The 15,739-nt window shown below is 35.4% G+C and overlaps 1 protein-coding gene across 1 annotated transcript in view; it reads left to right on the top strand.

Annotated features, from left to right (window-relative positions):
- LOC136036950 (putative fatty acyl-CoA reductase CG5065) overlaps positions 1-15,739 on the top strand; it is a 63,515-nt gene that overhangs the window by 13,455 nt on the left and 34,321 nt on the right. Inside the window, exon 2 of the mRNA XM_065719339.1 lies at positions 12,636-12,884. Coding sequence (XP_065575411.1) covers positions 12,636-12,884 — 249 coding nt within the window. The remainder of the gene's footprint in view (positions 1-12,635; positions 12,885-15,739) is intronic.

Genomic DNA, 15,739 nt, shown 5'->3' with positions numbered 1-15,739 from the left:
GTATCCAAAAAGACATCAAAGTATATTTGGGTCTTGCTGTATGTTTTTTGAATGAGTATCAATCTCAGATCCTAATTGTCAAATACTGGTACAGCGTTGTCTGAAATATATCCAAATATGCACTCTTTCAGTATTTTTAGAAATCCAGCATAGCTGAAATGTTTTATTTTGTCGAGAACCGTCGACACCTAAACTTAATTTTAACTAATTTGACAAGTAAACTTAATTTTTCTGAAATATAAGATGACTGATCCATGATATTTCAAGTATCCTAACAAATTTTTTGAAGAAAAAGGGCTCATTATATCTTCACAGATATCTCAGCAAAGGAAGATACAAAATGTCATTAATCTAGTTTTTTCCATTTTTAATGAAAATTGGCCACTATCTATTGGTTTTTCAACTTATTGGTCCATACCGGAGTAGTCTTGGCTTGTATGATTAGTTTTTTGGGTATTCAATTATTGGAGTGTCTAGTTGTAGGGACTAGTAACTAGGATCATTGATAAATTAAGCTCATTCAGTGGTGTGTATGATCCCTATGCATACGTCAAAAATGTCATTAAAGTAGCTCCTTTCTGTAATACTTTTAACTTTTTATTCCGTACCCAAGGTAGTTTCAGCATAAATTGTTTATTTTTTAGAATTTTGATATTAGACTCATTAGTCATGCAACAGTGGTGCAGTAATTTTGTGAGAGGAGGAATAATAAAAAAACAACTAATTGTACTTAATAATTTGAGTAAGAATTGTCTTCAGTAGAATTTATGGTTTTTAACCCCGTCCCACCTATGTTTGTTTTTGTCTCTACAATTAAACGAATTGTTTAAAATTTGTGATAGTCATATTTTCATTTTTGATCTCGCTTTAACTGCGCTGTATCTAAATGATACAATACGATCAAAAAATAAGGAATAAAATCTTTAACTTTCGGACCAGTGGGAAAGGGTAAATTGAAACTGACGCCTCTCTGATTATGCCTATTGTAAGACTGTAACCATGGATTTATTTGATTAATGTTGAGCAGTCGGTCAAGGCAGGATGCGATTTAGATAAATAAACATTTTAAACTGAAACGATTCGCGTAAAACCAGTACGTTTTATTCCCGGAATGCCTACTTCTGTGATATTAATAGGGAAATAGCGAAAGTGAAAAGTTGAGCTCTGGTTTTGCTTCCTAGATAGGTAGGAACCTACAAGTTCTGCTGATATTAATATCCGTTTACTGGTGTTTTGGCATCTTTATTTCATCAGAATAAAAAAAAAAAAAATGAAAATACGCACTAAAAAGATCGGAAGTGCAAGGACGAAAGTGGGCACTTCTCTCACCTTGAACAAGCATTAATTCCTTCTTCGGTTACTGTGTCATCTACTTCCTCGTGTATGGGTAATTCCCTTTTTTATGGGACCTTAGAGAAGATAACCAAAGAGTACAGTAAAAGAATTTTTTAACATTTACAGAAAACAGGAAAGGATGCGTGAGGTCTGCTTCCCAATGCGACTTTCCCCCAATAAATAAATAAATAAAATGGTACTTTTACAAATGCAAAAACAAGAGACAATGGTCATGCTCTGTCTTTAATCGTGTTGATGCTTTTTAACAGAGTCTACAGATCTATGTTTGGACTAGGAAAAACAAAGCACTAAGAAATACTCTATAACCAACATTTAGCCATTGATATATTCCAATATTCCAACAGGTTTGATTTCATGGGGAATATCGGAATTCTTTGAAAGGGGGTCAAAATTCCAAAATGTGTTGTCTTCAGGCCGTATTTAAAAAATTATAGGTGTTTTTTACCCATTTGTTCTTTTTTTTTTTTTTTTTGGGGGGGGGGGGGGTTCCTCCCTTATTTTCCAATACGGCTGTATCGCTATTTATCTTCTTCGGTAGGCTGTATCCTTATGCGTCACTCAATGATTTATTGCTCTTTAATTTCAATACTTCATAACGCCAGGTATGAGAATATCTGGGCCAGATATGCCACTATTCAGAATTATTTTCACTTGGGTTTTTTTCTAGATTTAGTCTGCTGTATTTATTTTAAAGAAATCAACAGACTTGGTTTCGGAAATGTTGCCCTGGGGAAACCATTCAGAGTGGGGTTAACGTCTAGTTTAGCCACTTTTTGCTATATTGGAAAGGGGTTAGGTTAGGAAAATGAAACTTTCAGGGATGGATCTATAACCTAAAGTACGACCTGGGAATGTATTTTGAAGCATCTACTGCCATTCTTCCTCCCTTTAGAGGGCACTGACCTTTGATGACCTTTAAAACATTTTGTGTTATGAAAGTGAAACCTTGTAAAATGGATCTTCTTCTTAAATAAAGCACAATGAAACTGTTTTCAGCTACACAACTTTGCTTAGTCACAATTTATGAGGTTTCAAATATCTACAAACACATAGGAGAGAGATAAGAGAGATAATATTTATTTCAACAAAGCGACTATCACAAGCCCAAAAGGGCCGAATTCGCACTTCAGCGTCAGTACAACATCATAAATTGCAATCAATAAAAAGTCAAACGATAAAAACTCCTAAAGTTAAAACAGGGAAAACAAATTTAAACAAAAATGTAGCTAGCAAGAATTACAAAGTTTGCAATTGCAAAATAAACACTCAAACTATAAGATAAGAGTGGAGTGAGAAAAAAAAAGGGGGGGGGGGTATTAATCTAAAATTTCAACTATGTGAGGGATTAATGTTCTTAGATAAAATAAGATATTTAATTTCAAAAAATAACTATCACAAGCCCCGAGGGACGCATTCCGGAATTCGCATTCCAGAGTCATAAAACCATAAAAATAAAAACACATCATAAAAATAGCACAACAACTAAAAAACTGGTTAAACAATGTCAAAATCAACTAAATCAGAAAGGCAAAGCCATTCATTTGTCAAAAAAAAAAAAAAAAATTAAACGGCAATATGTCAGAAAGTTGAAAAGGTAAGTCGTAAAACAAAACTAAAAGGGTGAGATAAAATTAGCGTTGAAAAGGTTTAAAAGAGAACATATAAACAATCGGTGGGAACAAACGAATCAAACGAACAACGACCTAAAGCACCTCACATGAAAGAGAAAAAAAAACCGGGGGGTGGCGAAACTAGTTGGCTATTTTATTTATTTTTTCTGTGATGAAGGGGACAAAGGTTTTTTTATATCTGGAGGTAACGCAACAAATGGGGGACAAAACTGGGATGGGCTCAGAAACAGCTCGAGGCTGTCGTAATCTGGATGGTGAGTGACGTTTGGGGAAAATACTTGCCGTCCGAGGGTTCGTTATTGCATTTTTTGAAAAACGGAGGCACAACGACGACCTCCTTCGCTCAAGGGTTTCCAAACTAGCTTTTTTTAAGAGCAGAGAGTAAGGCACCTTGCCTTCTTTGAAAATTATTCGCAAGGCTCTTTTTTGTATTGACTCAATTTTGTCTGATTCTTCACGGGAGATGCCAGGGTGCCAAACTGGACAAGCATATTCAAGATGCGGACGGACAAACGACGTGTATAACCTTAAGGAGTGAGAAGGGGGGACGCTATATTTATTTAGGAGCTTAAGGAGGGCGATAGACGCATTAGCTTTATGGATGATATCTTTAACGTGGATATCCCACTTTAAATTTGACGAAATTGTGACTCCAAGTAATTTAACCGAGGATGCATAAATTTCAGGAGAGATAGGATTAAGAAAACAGGGCGAGGATTTGAGGAAACAAATCGGCATTATCATGGACTTAGAGGGGTTTACGGTCATATCTAGGTCCAAAGCCTCACTTCCAATTTCATTGAGAATACTCATAGGGTCGCTTATTAAATTTCTGAAGCAACTTTCAACAATCGTTAGGTCATCAACAAATTTCCAACGGTCAGGAACTTCCTTCGCAAGGCTGTTAACCATGACTGAAAAAAGGAGGGGACCTAGGAGAGTTCCTTGGGGTATGCCATTGTAGATAGGGAGAGGATTTGAGTAATGGTTCTGGTATTTAACCACCTGTGATCTATTTGTTAAAAATGAGGCAACCAATTTTACAAGTAAGGGATCGATATTGAACTCGCTTTCTAGTTTCTCAATTAAAATATTGTGGTTAACAAGGTCAAAGGCTTTCTGAAGGTCAATAGAAATTAAGTTTAGCCAGGAATTAGGTTTTTCGAGGATTTTCCCGATGTGGTCAATAAGAGAAACGAGTGGGAGTAGTGGGAAGTAGAAGTTGATTTTAGGTTTCCAAATTGTTTCAGGTCAGTAAGAGGTAGGATTTTTTCCTTTAGCAAATCTGCAAGGAATCCTTCATACAATTTTGAAAAAATAGGAGCAAGCGTAATAGGCCGAACACCATCAAAGCCAGGCTTCCCATTTTTCTTTTTCAAAGGGGTAATAAAACCCTGTTTCCAAATTGTTGGAATTTACCCAGACTTAGTAATTTCGTTAAACAGGACAGACAAGGGCTTAGACAGGAAGTCACCAAATTCCTTTTCAAATAAAAGGAATTGCATTTTCAGAACTAAAACTAGAGAAACGAAACTTCTAACTGAAAATTAAGGTAAAATGTTGTTTTGTCAAAATTTCAATACCTGTCAAGTTGGCAAATCTCTAAGACTTAGAAATCAGAAAAAGATTTACATAGACGCTTGGAAATACCTTATCAAAGTATGTTTTCGGCCTTGGATTCATTACTGGAAGTTTCATTTTCCTAAACTCGCCCCTTTCCTAGATAACAAAAAGTAGCTAAACTAGAATTTTACCCAGAGAGGAGATGCATCATCTGGCAATGCTATTCCCCGTTCTTAAGTACTCAGAGCGCGGTAATTCCACTTATTGGCTGTCCGAGCAAGCCATTTTTCCGCATATTTTCTGTATTACCTCTAAATGTTGCCACATGTCGCATGATGGTGTAAGTTATCCTTATTTCTTAAATTAACTTCATTCAGTTTCAGAAAGCATCCTGATGTGTCACTTGATATTCTGACGATTCAAAAAGAATTTTTCGATGCATCACATTAAATTAGGTGTAGGGATCACTGTATATGTGATAGAAGTATCTGGACTTTGTACCTGTTTTTTTTCACTATCTAAATAAGTGGATTTACCCCCTTTGGAATTCATTTGTCTGTAATCGACCTGTGTTTGCTTATTTTAACCCTTTGAATACAAATAAGGTATGTGGGTATTTTTAGCTTCAATTTGTAGTTACATGTCTTAGGAAAGGGTAAATTTGTTTTGGGGTAACTTTTATCAATGAATTTAAACAAGGTTAGCTTAGTGTGCACTATATTTTGTACAGCAGGCCATTTAGGAAAACGCCGGAAGCTAATAAAATGGTTATTTCCAAAGGCCAGTGACCTAGGCCCCATCCGTGCAAAGGAACGACATTTTGGGACGGCGTTATACCCGAGAGATCTCAGAGTAAAGGAAACGTATTGTGTCTAGGGGCCAAAAGATTGAGTATGTTCCTGCGTTATGTCAGGGTATTAGTAACATCTAAATGATCGACCCTTCCCAGAGAGAGCTATGGTCACTTTTAAGGCTGAATGTCAAAGCGACAGACCGAATCAAGGTATTCCGGCCCGTAAAACTGCCTGGCCATAAAGAAATAGTCCTATGATTTAATCTAAGTCATTTTAGGCTCTTGTTGCCGGGTAAATAAAAGTTAAGGAGCTTGAATACCAATCTTAACCACAAATGTTCCAGAAAAACTGTTTCAAACACTGTTTCGAAACAAAATTTGAACTTTGCTTTGTAGTTAAATTTTTAGAAAAACAAGTCTTTTCAACTGAAAGTAAGGAGCAACATTAAAACTTAAAAAATAAAAAGCATTACGTATATGTGGGGGTTTGACCCATAGTCAACACCTCGCTCTTTATGCTAAACTTAGAACTTAGTTCCAATTCTTTAAGAATAACCCCTGAATCATAAAGCCCATTTAATTAGAATTAATAGCTCTTTTGAAAGTATTAAAAACTTTGGCGTAAAGAGCAAGGTATTGACTATCGGGGAGCCCCTCATATACGTAATAATTTCTGTTCGTTTTAAGTTTAAATGTTGCTCCTTACTTTCAGTGGAAAAAACTTACTTTTTCTAATTTAATTCCTGATTGTTTTTTAAAATAATGCTGAGAAATCTGACACATCCTTCATAGAAAATTCCCATCTCCCATGAAAAGTTCCTCCATGGAAAGTCCCCCCATCTCAACCTCTCCCCCAATGCTCCCCCAAAAAGAAAATCCCCCCTTAAAATGTATGTGTACTTCCCGATAGCCAATATTATATGTAACCAATAGGCAAAGTTCATAATTTAGCGCCCTTCCCCCTGGGATTGTGGGGGACTAAGTTTCCCTTAAAGACATAGTTATTCGATTTTTCGACTATGCTGAAAAAAATGGATATCTCTAAATTTCTATCGGGTGAAAAAGGGCACTAAAACTTGTGATTTCTGTTTGAATGAGTCCTCTCGCATTATTCTATGACCACTTGGTCGGTGCGATTACCCTGGGAAAAAAACAATAAAAAAAATAAATAAACACGCATCCGTGATCTCTCTTCTGGCAAAAAACACTATTCCGCATTTTTGCAGATAGGAGCTTGAAAACTCTACAATAGGGTTCTCTGATACGCTAAATATGATGGTGTGATTTTCATTAGGTTTCTGTGATCTTAGGGAGTGTTTCCCTTTTTCGAAAATAACGCAAATTTTCTCAGGCTCGTAACTGATGGGTAAGACTAAACATGATGAAAATTACATATTTGGAATCATCATAAAAATCCAATTCTTTTGATGCATCTGTCGGTACCAAAATTCCGTTTTAGAGTTCCGGCTAATATTGAGCCGGGTCGCTCCTTACTTACAGTTCGTTACTAAGAACTGTTTGATATATTTTTGTGGGGTTGTCCACTAACTCACTTGATGTATCACTTATTTTTGGTGGAGCGCCACTTTTTCTTTTACGTGCATCACACTTCTACCATGTCTCACCTCTTTGTGTCACGCTTGGCACATTTAGCACCATGTCTCGTACACTTCAGTGACGCTAGGTGTGTGCCATCTGATTTATACGATTGTAGAAAGTTGGTAAACCCTCACAAACCGTAAATCATTATTGTTCAATCTGAAAATTAAAAACAAATTTTGATATCTGCGGTAGGTTAAAGTCCATGAAACTGCATGTATCAAAGATACTTGAAAACTTGCCAGAACTAACACTAACACGGTAGATAATCCAATTACGATTCAAGCCAGAATCTATCAAATTTTTAACTTCAGGAAATATACTATTGTCCAAAAGAATAGTGAATCTAAATTACTTTTCGAATTAAGCAAAATATTGCTCTGTTATTGTGTAAAATCAAACGACATTGAGATTAAAATATTTTTTCATGGGGGAGGTAAATACAATAATTACGAGTTTAATTACCTTGACGTTTTTCATTCTTAGGAATACTAAAATAACAATGAAGCCGTCTGTATCCCCCTCCTATTCATGGCACCTTCTAACGAGTTTGGTGATGATAATACGATATTTATCATTATATCTATTTATCACCATACAAAAACCGCCAACGGAACTGGGTACACTCCTCCTCCATCCCTTTCTCCGAAGCTTCTATTTTTATCTATTTTTGCTCCCTCGAATGGAATAAACGCACTCCATTCCTTTACTCCCTCTACCCTTTATTCCTTCCAATTTGCTTTAAAACCTTTCTTATGACCTCTTCTCAATTCATTCCGGGATGATCCACTTTCCGTTTGGCCTCAGAGGGGGGGGGGAAGCAAAATTTTGGTAATCTTTTACTCTAGCTTTATTTAATTATAGCTTTAGACATGAGTTACAAATTACGAACTATCCCTTTTTTATTCGCCCCAGAAATTGGGGTTGAGCTATATTTAGGTAATTGTTTGATTTTCGATCTGTCGAACAAGTGCTCAAAACTATGGGTTGAAAATATCAATTTTTTGACGATGTAAACATAATTTAAAAAAGAAGTTTTTCGAGGGAAGTAAAGGGCGAAGTTGAAACCTAAAAGGGACAAAAATTACTACTTCACGGCCTATCTAATATACATCAATAAAACTAGTACAAATAAACCAACTAATGTTTCCCTATGTTTCTAGGACTATAGAAAACTAGCCCTTTACTGAAAACACAAAAGTCAAGTATTAAAAACAGGAATATTGATTTGGGAGTCAAAAGTGAGTGTGTAACCTGACAACAATAAACTAATCTATAAAGCTTTTCATAGTCTTGCACCAGCTGTGACATCAGTAACTTTCAGTATACAGTTAAAATTACCTTAAAAACATAAGCGTAAAATTACATATTTTTTTAATAACCGCAAAGTAACTGAACAGCATACAGAAATATTGTTTCGTTTTATCACGTAGTATTTTGGTCTTACCAGCTGTAACATCAATAGTGAGTAATATACAATATTAAATTGTAATAAGCATGCTTTAGTATTACTTGAAATGAAGATCAAATAAGACATAATATGAACTCTAGAAATCCAGTTATTTCTCTCTATACAACAGTGAATTTCGAGCTACGATACAAGTTTTAAAGCTAGTCTTTAGTCCTAATACTATCAAGATGGCTTTATTCCGAACTTGTCTACAAACTAATCCTGACATGTCCTTCTCAGAACCTAAACAAGAGCCAGTCATTGAACTGAGCCATTGTGCAGAAGTGATATCAAATTAAACGAAAAAACAAAACAACAATCCTAAAATGGATTGTTGCTTTTCAAACAGTTCGTGGTAACGAACTGTTGTAACGAGCGACCCGGCTCAATAGTAACCAAAACTCTAAAAAATGGAATTTTGATACCAATAGCTACATCAAAAGAATCGCATTTTAATGCTGGTTTTAAATATATAAGTTTCATCAAGCTTAGTCTTACCCATCAAAAGTTACGAGCCTGAAAAAATTTGCCTTATTTTAAAAAAATAGGGGGAAACGACCCCTAAAAGTCATAGATTCAGCGTATCAGAGAACCCTACCGTAGAAGTTTCGAGCTCCTATCTACAAAAATGTGGAATTTTGCATTTTTTGCCAGAAGGCAGATCACGGATGCGTGTTTATTTGTTTTTTTGTTTGTTTGTTTTTTTCCCGGGGGTAATCGTATCGACCCAGTGGTCCTAGAATGTTGCAAGAGGGCTCGTTCTAACGGAAATGAAAAGTTCTAGTACCCTTTTTAAGTGACCAAAAAAATTGGAGGGCACATAGGCCCCCTCCCACGCTAATTATTTTCCAAAAGTCAACGGATCAAAATTCTGAGATCGCCATTTTATTCAGCGTAGTCAAAAAACCTTATAACTATGTCTTTGGGGACGACTTATTCCCTCAGAGTCCCCGTGGGAGGGGCAACAAGTTACAAACTTCGACCTGTGCTTACATATAGTAATGGTTATTGGGAAGTATACAGGCGTTTTCAGGAGTATTTTTTTGGTTGGGAGAGGGGTTGAGAAGAGGGGAATATGCTGGGGGAACTTTCCATCGAGAATTTGTCATGGGAGAAGGAAATTTCCATGAAGGGAGAGCAGGATTTACTAGCATTATTTAAAAAAAAAAAACAATTAAAAAATAAATGTGAAAAGCTTTTTCAGCTGGAAGTAAGGAACAGCAATAAAACTTAAACAGAAATTATTGCCCATATTAGGGGCTTACCTCCTTCTAATACCTCGCTCTTTACGCTAAAGTATTTTTAGTATTTTCAACTATTTATTCTACGGCTTTTGTGATTCAGGGGTCATTCTTAATGAATTGGGATAAAAATTTAAGTTTTAGTGTAAAGAGCGAGGTACTGACGATGGGTCGAATCCCTTCATATATGTAATAAAAACATGAGAATACGAAAGTTCTTTACGTAAGCTAATTTATAAGTTACGTAAATCTTTTACCAATAAAAAGATTCGTAAAAAATTAAAAGTTCTATTTGCCTTTTTAATTAACAAAAAAATCGGAGGGCAACTAGGCTTCGTCCCCCGCTCTTTTTTTCTCAAAATCATTCGATCAAAATTATGAGAAAGCCATTTAGCCAAAAAAAAAAAAAAAATAATGCAAATTTCGTTTTGATTATTCCTCTGCGGAGAGCCAAAATCAAAACATGCATTGATTCAAAAACATTCACATAAAAAAAAAAACAAGTTTTTTTAACTGAAAGTAAGGAGCGACATTAAAACTTAAAACGCAGAGAAATTACTTCGTATATAAAAGAGGCTGCTTCCTCATCAACGCCCCGCTCTTTACGCTAAAGTTTTTTACTGTTTTAAAAAGAAGAATTGAGAGAAAGAGTCAAACTTTAGCGTAAAGAACGGGGCGCTGATGAGTAAGCAGCATCTTTCATATACGAAGTAATTTCTGTGCGTTTTAAGTTTTAATGTCACTCCTTACCTTCAGTTAAAAAACTTGTTTTTTTTAATTTAATTCTTAAAAGGGATTGATAATATTTTCATTCTGTAAAAAGTGTCCTGAATTGGTTTGCTTTTCCTGTACCAAAACTCCTACTGTACTCATATCTAGCATCTTTTATATGAGCTATAAAAAAAAATCCGTCTATGATGTTCTGGTAGCCTGCTAGTGCCACACCTAGAGAAATGGTACGAAAAGTGCCCCTTAGTGCCATATAGCACTTGGAGATAGCGGAATTTATAAAAAAACGTAGATATGAGAAATAACTTTTGAATGAACCATTAACCATCTCTCTATGATGTTCTGGTAGCTCGCTAGGTCTGGAACAAAAAAACAACAAAAAACGGGAGACAGATCAGTGTTAACCGATACAAAAAAGTGATTTTCCTTGTTGTTCAAGGAGGGGACTGTAATTTTCCGTACAAGGTTTTTGACCATGATGATTGCAATGGCATACTTTTCATTTTGATCTGACGCCATTCTCGAAGGGCTTTCAGTGTTTCTTTGAAATCACCATAAATTTCTTTTCGCAATAAACTGTTACTTTTTGGGCAAACCGAAATAATAGTTACCATTCTTGATTCAGTTTCAGATGGCAATTTGTTCCACTAAGTATTTTTTTTTCAAAACGCGTTTTTTAACTTTTGGTTACAATGGGCTGTTGTTCGCTCTTTACTAAGTTGCAGCTAGCGCTGCAACCATGATCTAGCTGATCGTTTTGGAAATGTTTACCCTACTATTCACGTTCAAAGATGTTTAAGAAATAATTGGAGATCTGGTTGGTCTATATGCAAGAAATTCAGGTTTTGAGGAAGATGGTAGAAATATAATTGTTTTCGAGGTGGGTCTGTATCTCAAACGCACTTTCTAACACCATTCACTATGTAGGTAAATCGCTAGTCTTTAGCTTTGAGAACAATCAGTAGAATACCTACAACGGGTGCATGAAGCAAGTATTTCTCGTTTTGCTCTCAAGTGTCAGAGGATGCGTCCCAGAACTTAATTATTAAGAATTATTAAGACTTAATTGCTCATTAATCATTTCTAATTTTCTTTTGCCTAAATTGGCAGATAACAACAAATTTAGGGCTTAAAATGGTCATAATACAGAAAAGGGGCTGACAGTGTTGTGCGTTCCACACTTATAGTAATACAAACTGCTTATAATTGCGTGTTGTCCGTTTTATCGGAGCGAAAATACTTCATCATCCTGTATGATATTTGATTTTTTTTTAACACACCTATAGTCAGGGGCACTAATTCACGAAAACGTAGGGGAGAATGTATTTTTTAAATCTAGGGGGCAATTTTGTTGTTTTTTTAGTTTTTCGATTTTTTTCAATGAAAACACAAGGTATTTTCAATGATAATAACACAAAAGTTATTTTTCAAAATCTAAGGAGGGGGGCAAAAAAATAAAGGGGTAGTACACCCTTCTCTCAACTGACACCCCCTGTCCATAGCAGTAGGTTTCCAATCCTTAGAAGAAAGCATATTCTCCATTATTTTTATGCCCCAACAAGATTTACTTATAATTTACTGATAACACACTATTTAAGAATCACAAATTCTAGGGGTGCAGAGGCCCTCCTCACCTCTGCCAGATTTTCATTTGCATTTCCTTTTCACTTTTTAATTTTTTATAAATGGAAATGAATCAAAGGAGCAAAGTGAAAGTAAAACTAAAATGAGCTCTTAATTTGTCACGTGTTCGAAATATACTGTCTAAGGAATAAATAGCGCAAATTATGCCGTTACATACTTTAATGAAACTTTAGCCTCCCGTTTCATGCACATTCTTTCACGAGGCGTCAAATGGACCCATGATCAAAGAAAATAAGAAATCTTTTAGTGGATCTTCAGGAATCTAACATTGGAATATATGGACTAAAAACTTTTATCACCCCCAAAAGTTTAACATACTACTATTTTTTTTAAATATTCAAAGAAAAATGCTTACTGATATAAGTATAATCTGCAGTCAGTACTTGTATGATATACCCCCTACCGTTCAAGTTGTTCATGCATTGACGCACTGTAAACTGGTTTCTTTCAACTTAGCGTGTGAAAAGACAAAGATGTGGCCGAATATATGGAAAATATATAATTTAGGCTATATATTTGTACATTAGGGGTGGGGTGATGGGGATAAAGTATTTGGAGAGTTTGGACAGTCAGAAAACAATTATTATGTTTTTTATTTCTGAAGTATTAAGTGTTTATTGTATTTTTAGGCTTTCGACAATGTCCGGCAAAATCATCCAGAATTTTTCAAGAAAGTTATTGCCGTTTCTGGGGATATTTCCAGGCATGAACTTGGAATATCTCCCCAAGATCTACAGATGATGTCCAAGAATGTCTCCATTGTCTTTCATTCGGCTGCAACAGTACGGTTTGATGAACCGTTGAAAAATGCAGTCGAGCTTAACGTAAAGGGAGTGAAGCGAATGCTTGCTGTTTGTAAAAAGTTGGAAAATTTGGAGGTAGTATATTCATTTACAAGAACAATTCTAATAGTCTTGGTGCAAGATTTTTTCTCTTCTTTTATTAATCTATTTTTAATTGCAGCAAATTTGTCTTTGGACGATAAATCTTATACACTTATTACAGTTACACACTTTATTCATTAATTAATAACCAAATTGGAGACACTTTCTGGCACCACATATTAATAAAAATATTTTTTTGAATATATTTCTTTTCTGAACCAGTTATAATAACAACAAAAAGGTGTTACCATTTGAGTCTTCAACATTCTTTTTGAAATCAATACCTGCTACTGTGAAATTCTGACCAAGCAATCCCCCCTCCCGCATCTAATTAGAGATGCGGGAGTAAGCAGACTATGTCTAAGCAGGCATAGCTTTAGGCTATATGCATGAATTTGCTAATTTTGTTATTTTATATTACTTTTTGTACTCGTTTCTTGTCAGCAGCTGGTTCAAAATACCAATTTGAAAAAAAAAAAAAATCAATAAGCTTTTGTATATGGTGATTGAATTCGGTTTGATATGGTGAATAAGGAATACGGTGAGGGAATTCGGATTACATGTGGTGAAGGGCTGTCTTACAGGAATTAGGGAAAACTGGGAGCTACTGGTACACAATCGTCACAGTAGCATATACTTTATCTGGAAAGAATGTTAAAAGGGGAGCCGAATAGTAATATTATTACTTTTTGTTATTGTTACTATTTTAATTTTTATTATTTTTTATTTACTAGTTACTATTTCGTAAACCGAGTCTTACACCAAGATTACCAAAGATGCCACATTTTGTGCAGTAAGGAAGGACCAAAGTGGGGCTTTTATCAAGGGGTATTGCATCCCTTCAATAGAATATTCTATTAGTAAAATTCTATTCAGGAATTAAATTGACAGGGAAAAATGGTAGAGGGTTGGAATTTTCGAAAGTATCAATAAATAGGGGACTGGAAAATAGGAAGAATTGGGATGTTTAGGGATGGTCAGATGTAGAAAATCTCTCCTTTCCCTCTTTATTTCCGGGGTTGTAAATTACAAATCGGGTTTAATTATTCTTTATTTTGGCCAAGGCGATATTCTTAAACAATTGAACAAATTAAGGGGACAACATCATGCAAATACATTAAATACATTAATAATCACCCCTTGCCGTTCTTATGCAAACATAGATTCTAAATTTGAGTAAATAAATTAAGTACATTAATAAGCTCCCCTTGTCGTTCTCATTGAAAAAAGGGGCAGCAATTCATGAAAATGTAGGAGGGGGGAAAGGATTTCTATTTTTAAATATGAAGTTACAAAGAGGTACTCTTCCAATCTAGGGGGAGGGGTAGTTTTTTTCGATTTTTCTGGTGAAAAATACCAAAAGAGTTTTTTTTTTTTAATCCATTATGGAAGAAACTAGAGGAGGTTATTTTTTTCTTCCCGTATTGGCGAATGGCAAAAGTATAACGAAGAAAACCGAATTTTTACCGTTATAACAGTAATTCATCGCTGCAGAAGTGGGAGGAAAAGAAGATAGTGTTTAGGCTTTCTTTATCTCATTCAAGGGTAAGCACACTATACCGGATTTTCCACTTTTTTCGACAGCCAAATATGTCTTGTATGACGTCAGCACGACTTGACCCAAATTCAGTACAAGCAAGAATGCGGACAGTTAATCACGTTTCAGAACATTTGGCACAAAGCAAGTAGTTACTTATAACCTCATTCGTGGACAGGATCGTATTTTCGGGGTATTTTTTTCGGAAGGAGGAAATGCTGAAAAAATGTTTCGCGGTTTGAATGAGCAATGCCAAGAAATTCAGGAAAAATTAGTATTTTGTAGGGGGAAGTCGGGCATACTCCTTCTGGGTACAGATATGTTCGTTGTTGTTTGGGTTTGAATTGAGAGTCCGTAGTGAACATTTTCGACACCTCAGTTTTTTCCCTGTTTAAAAATGAATAGAAACCGCAGGAAACATGAACTTAGGAAAAGATATCATGTCTATCTTAGGCCATTTTAAGTTCAGGCTAAATGAAATATTATTGGACAGACCAGTCCATACACAACACAGAGCGTATCTCTTCACAGAAGTTTAAGATTTTTACTCTAATGTCTTATATTTGCGATTTAATTCCATTTTTAATATTGCTTCGCGGTTGTGTCCCACCCAAGGAAATATCATCCCAACTAAGAAAGTTTTTTTTTAGACGCCCTACTAGGTACATTTGTATAACGCAGACATAACAAGGCGGAATACCATAACCATGCATAAAATTAAGCACTATTCAGCCAAACTTACCGAGTACAAAACAATTTAAAATACTGAAGTTGCTTCAGATAAACGTTGCTTAACGTCATATTTTTCCCGAAGATGCACCCCAATTTCAGAAATCGTTTCCCAAACATCAAAAACAAGAAGAACAATAGGAAATTTTTTTTCGAAGGCAGTGGAAATGGAAAAATTTGGTCCTATGTTCCAATCCTTATGGTCTATTTCGACCAATAAAACTATAATGAAAATTTTTTGAAAACGGCACAAAGTTCAACCAGGATTCATTTTCATTTTAGTTTTATTGGTCGTATGTTGTTGTAAGTTTTTCTTCTTCTATATATTTATCTTTTACTGAGCACGGCCCTTGGATACAGGGCCGAGATATTCATTCAAATTAGATTTTCACTGTCTTACGAAAATAATTCTCTATTGTTCCTCTTGTTTTTATGTCTGTGATGGAAAGGCAGAGGGGTCTTCGTTGCTATTTATGAAATCGCTTCCACCCGGTGGCGTGCGCCAGTGGTGGCGGAACAATGCGGCTCATGTGGTATGTACACCAGGTGGTATATAGTGGGCATCCCTTATTTTTCTCTGAAG

This window comes from Artemia franciscana, chromosome 16, assembly GCF_032884065.1.
Source record: "Artemia franciscana chromosome 16, ASM3288406v1, whole genome shotgun sequence".
NCBI classification, from domain to species: domain Eukaryota; kingdom Metazoa; phylum Arthropoda; class Branchiopoda; order Anostraca; family Artemiidae; genus Artemia; species Artemia franciscana.
Note: the sequence above shows the minus strand (reverse complement) of the source record. Positions and strands in the feature narration are given on the sequence as shown.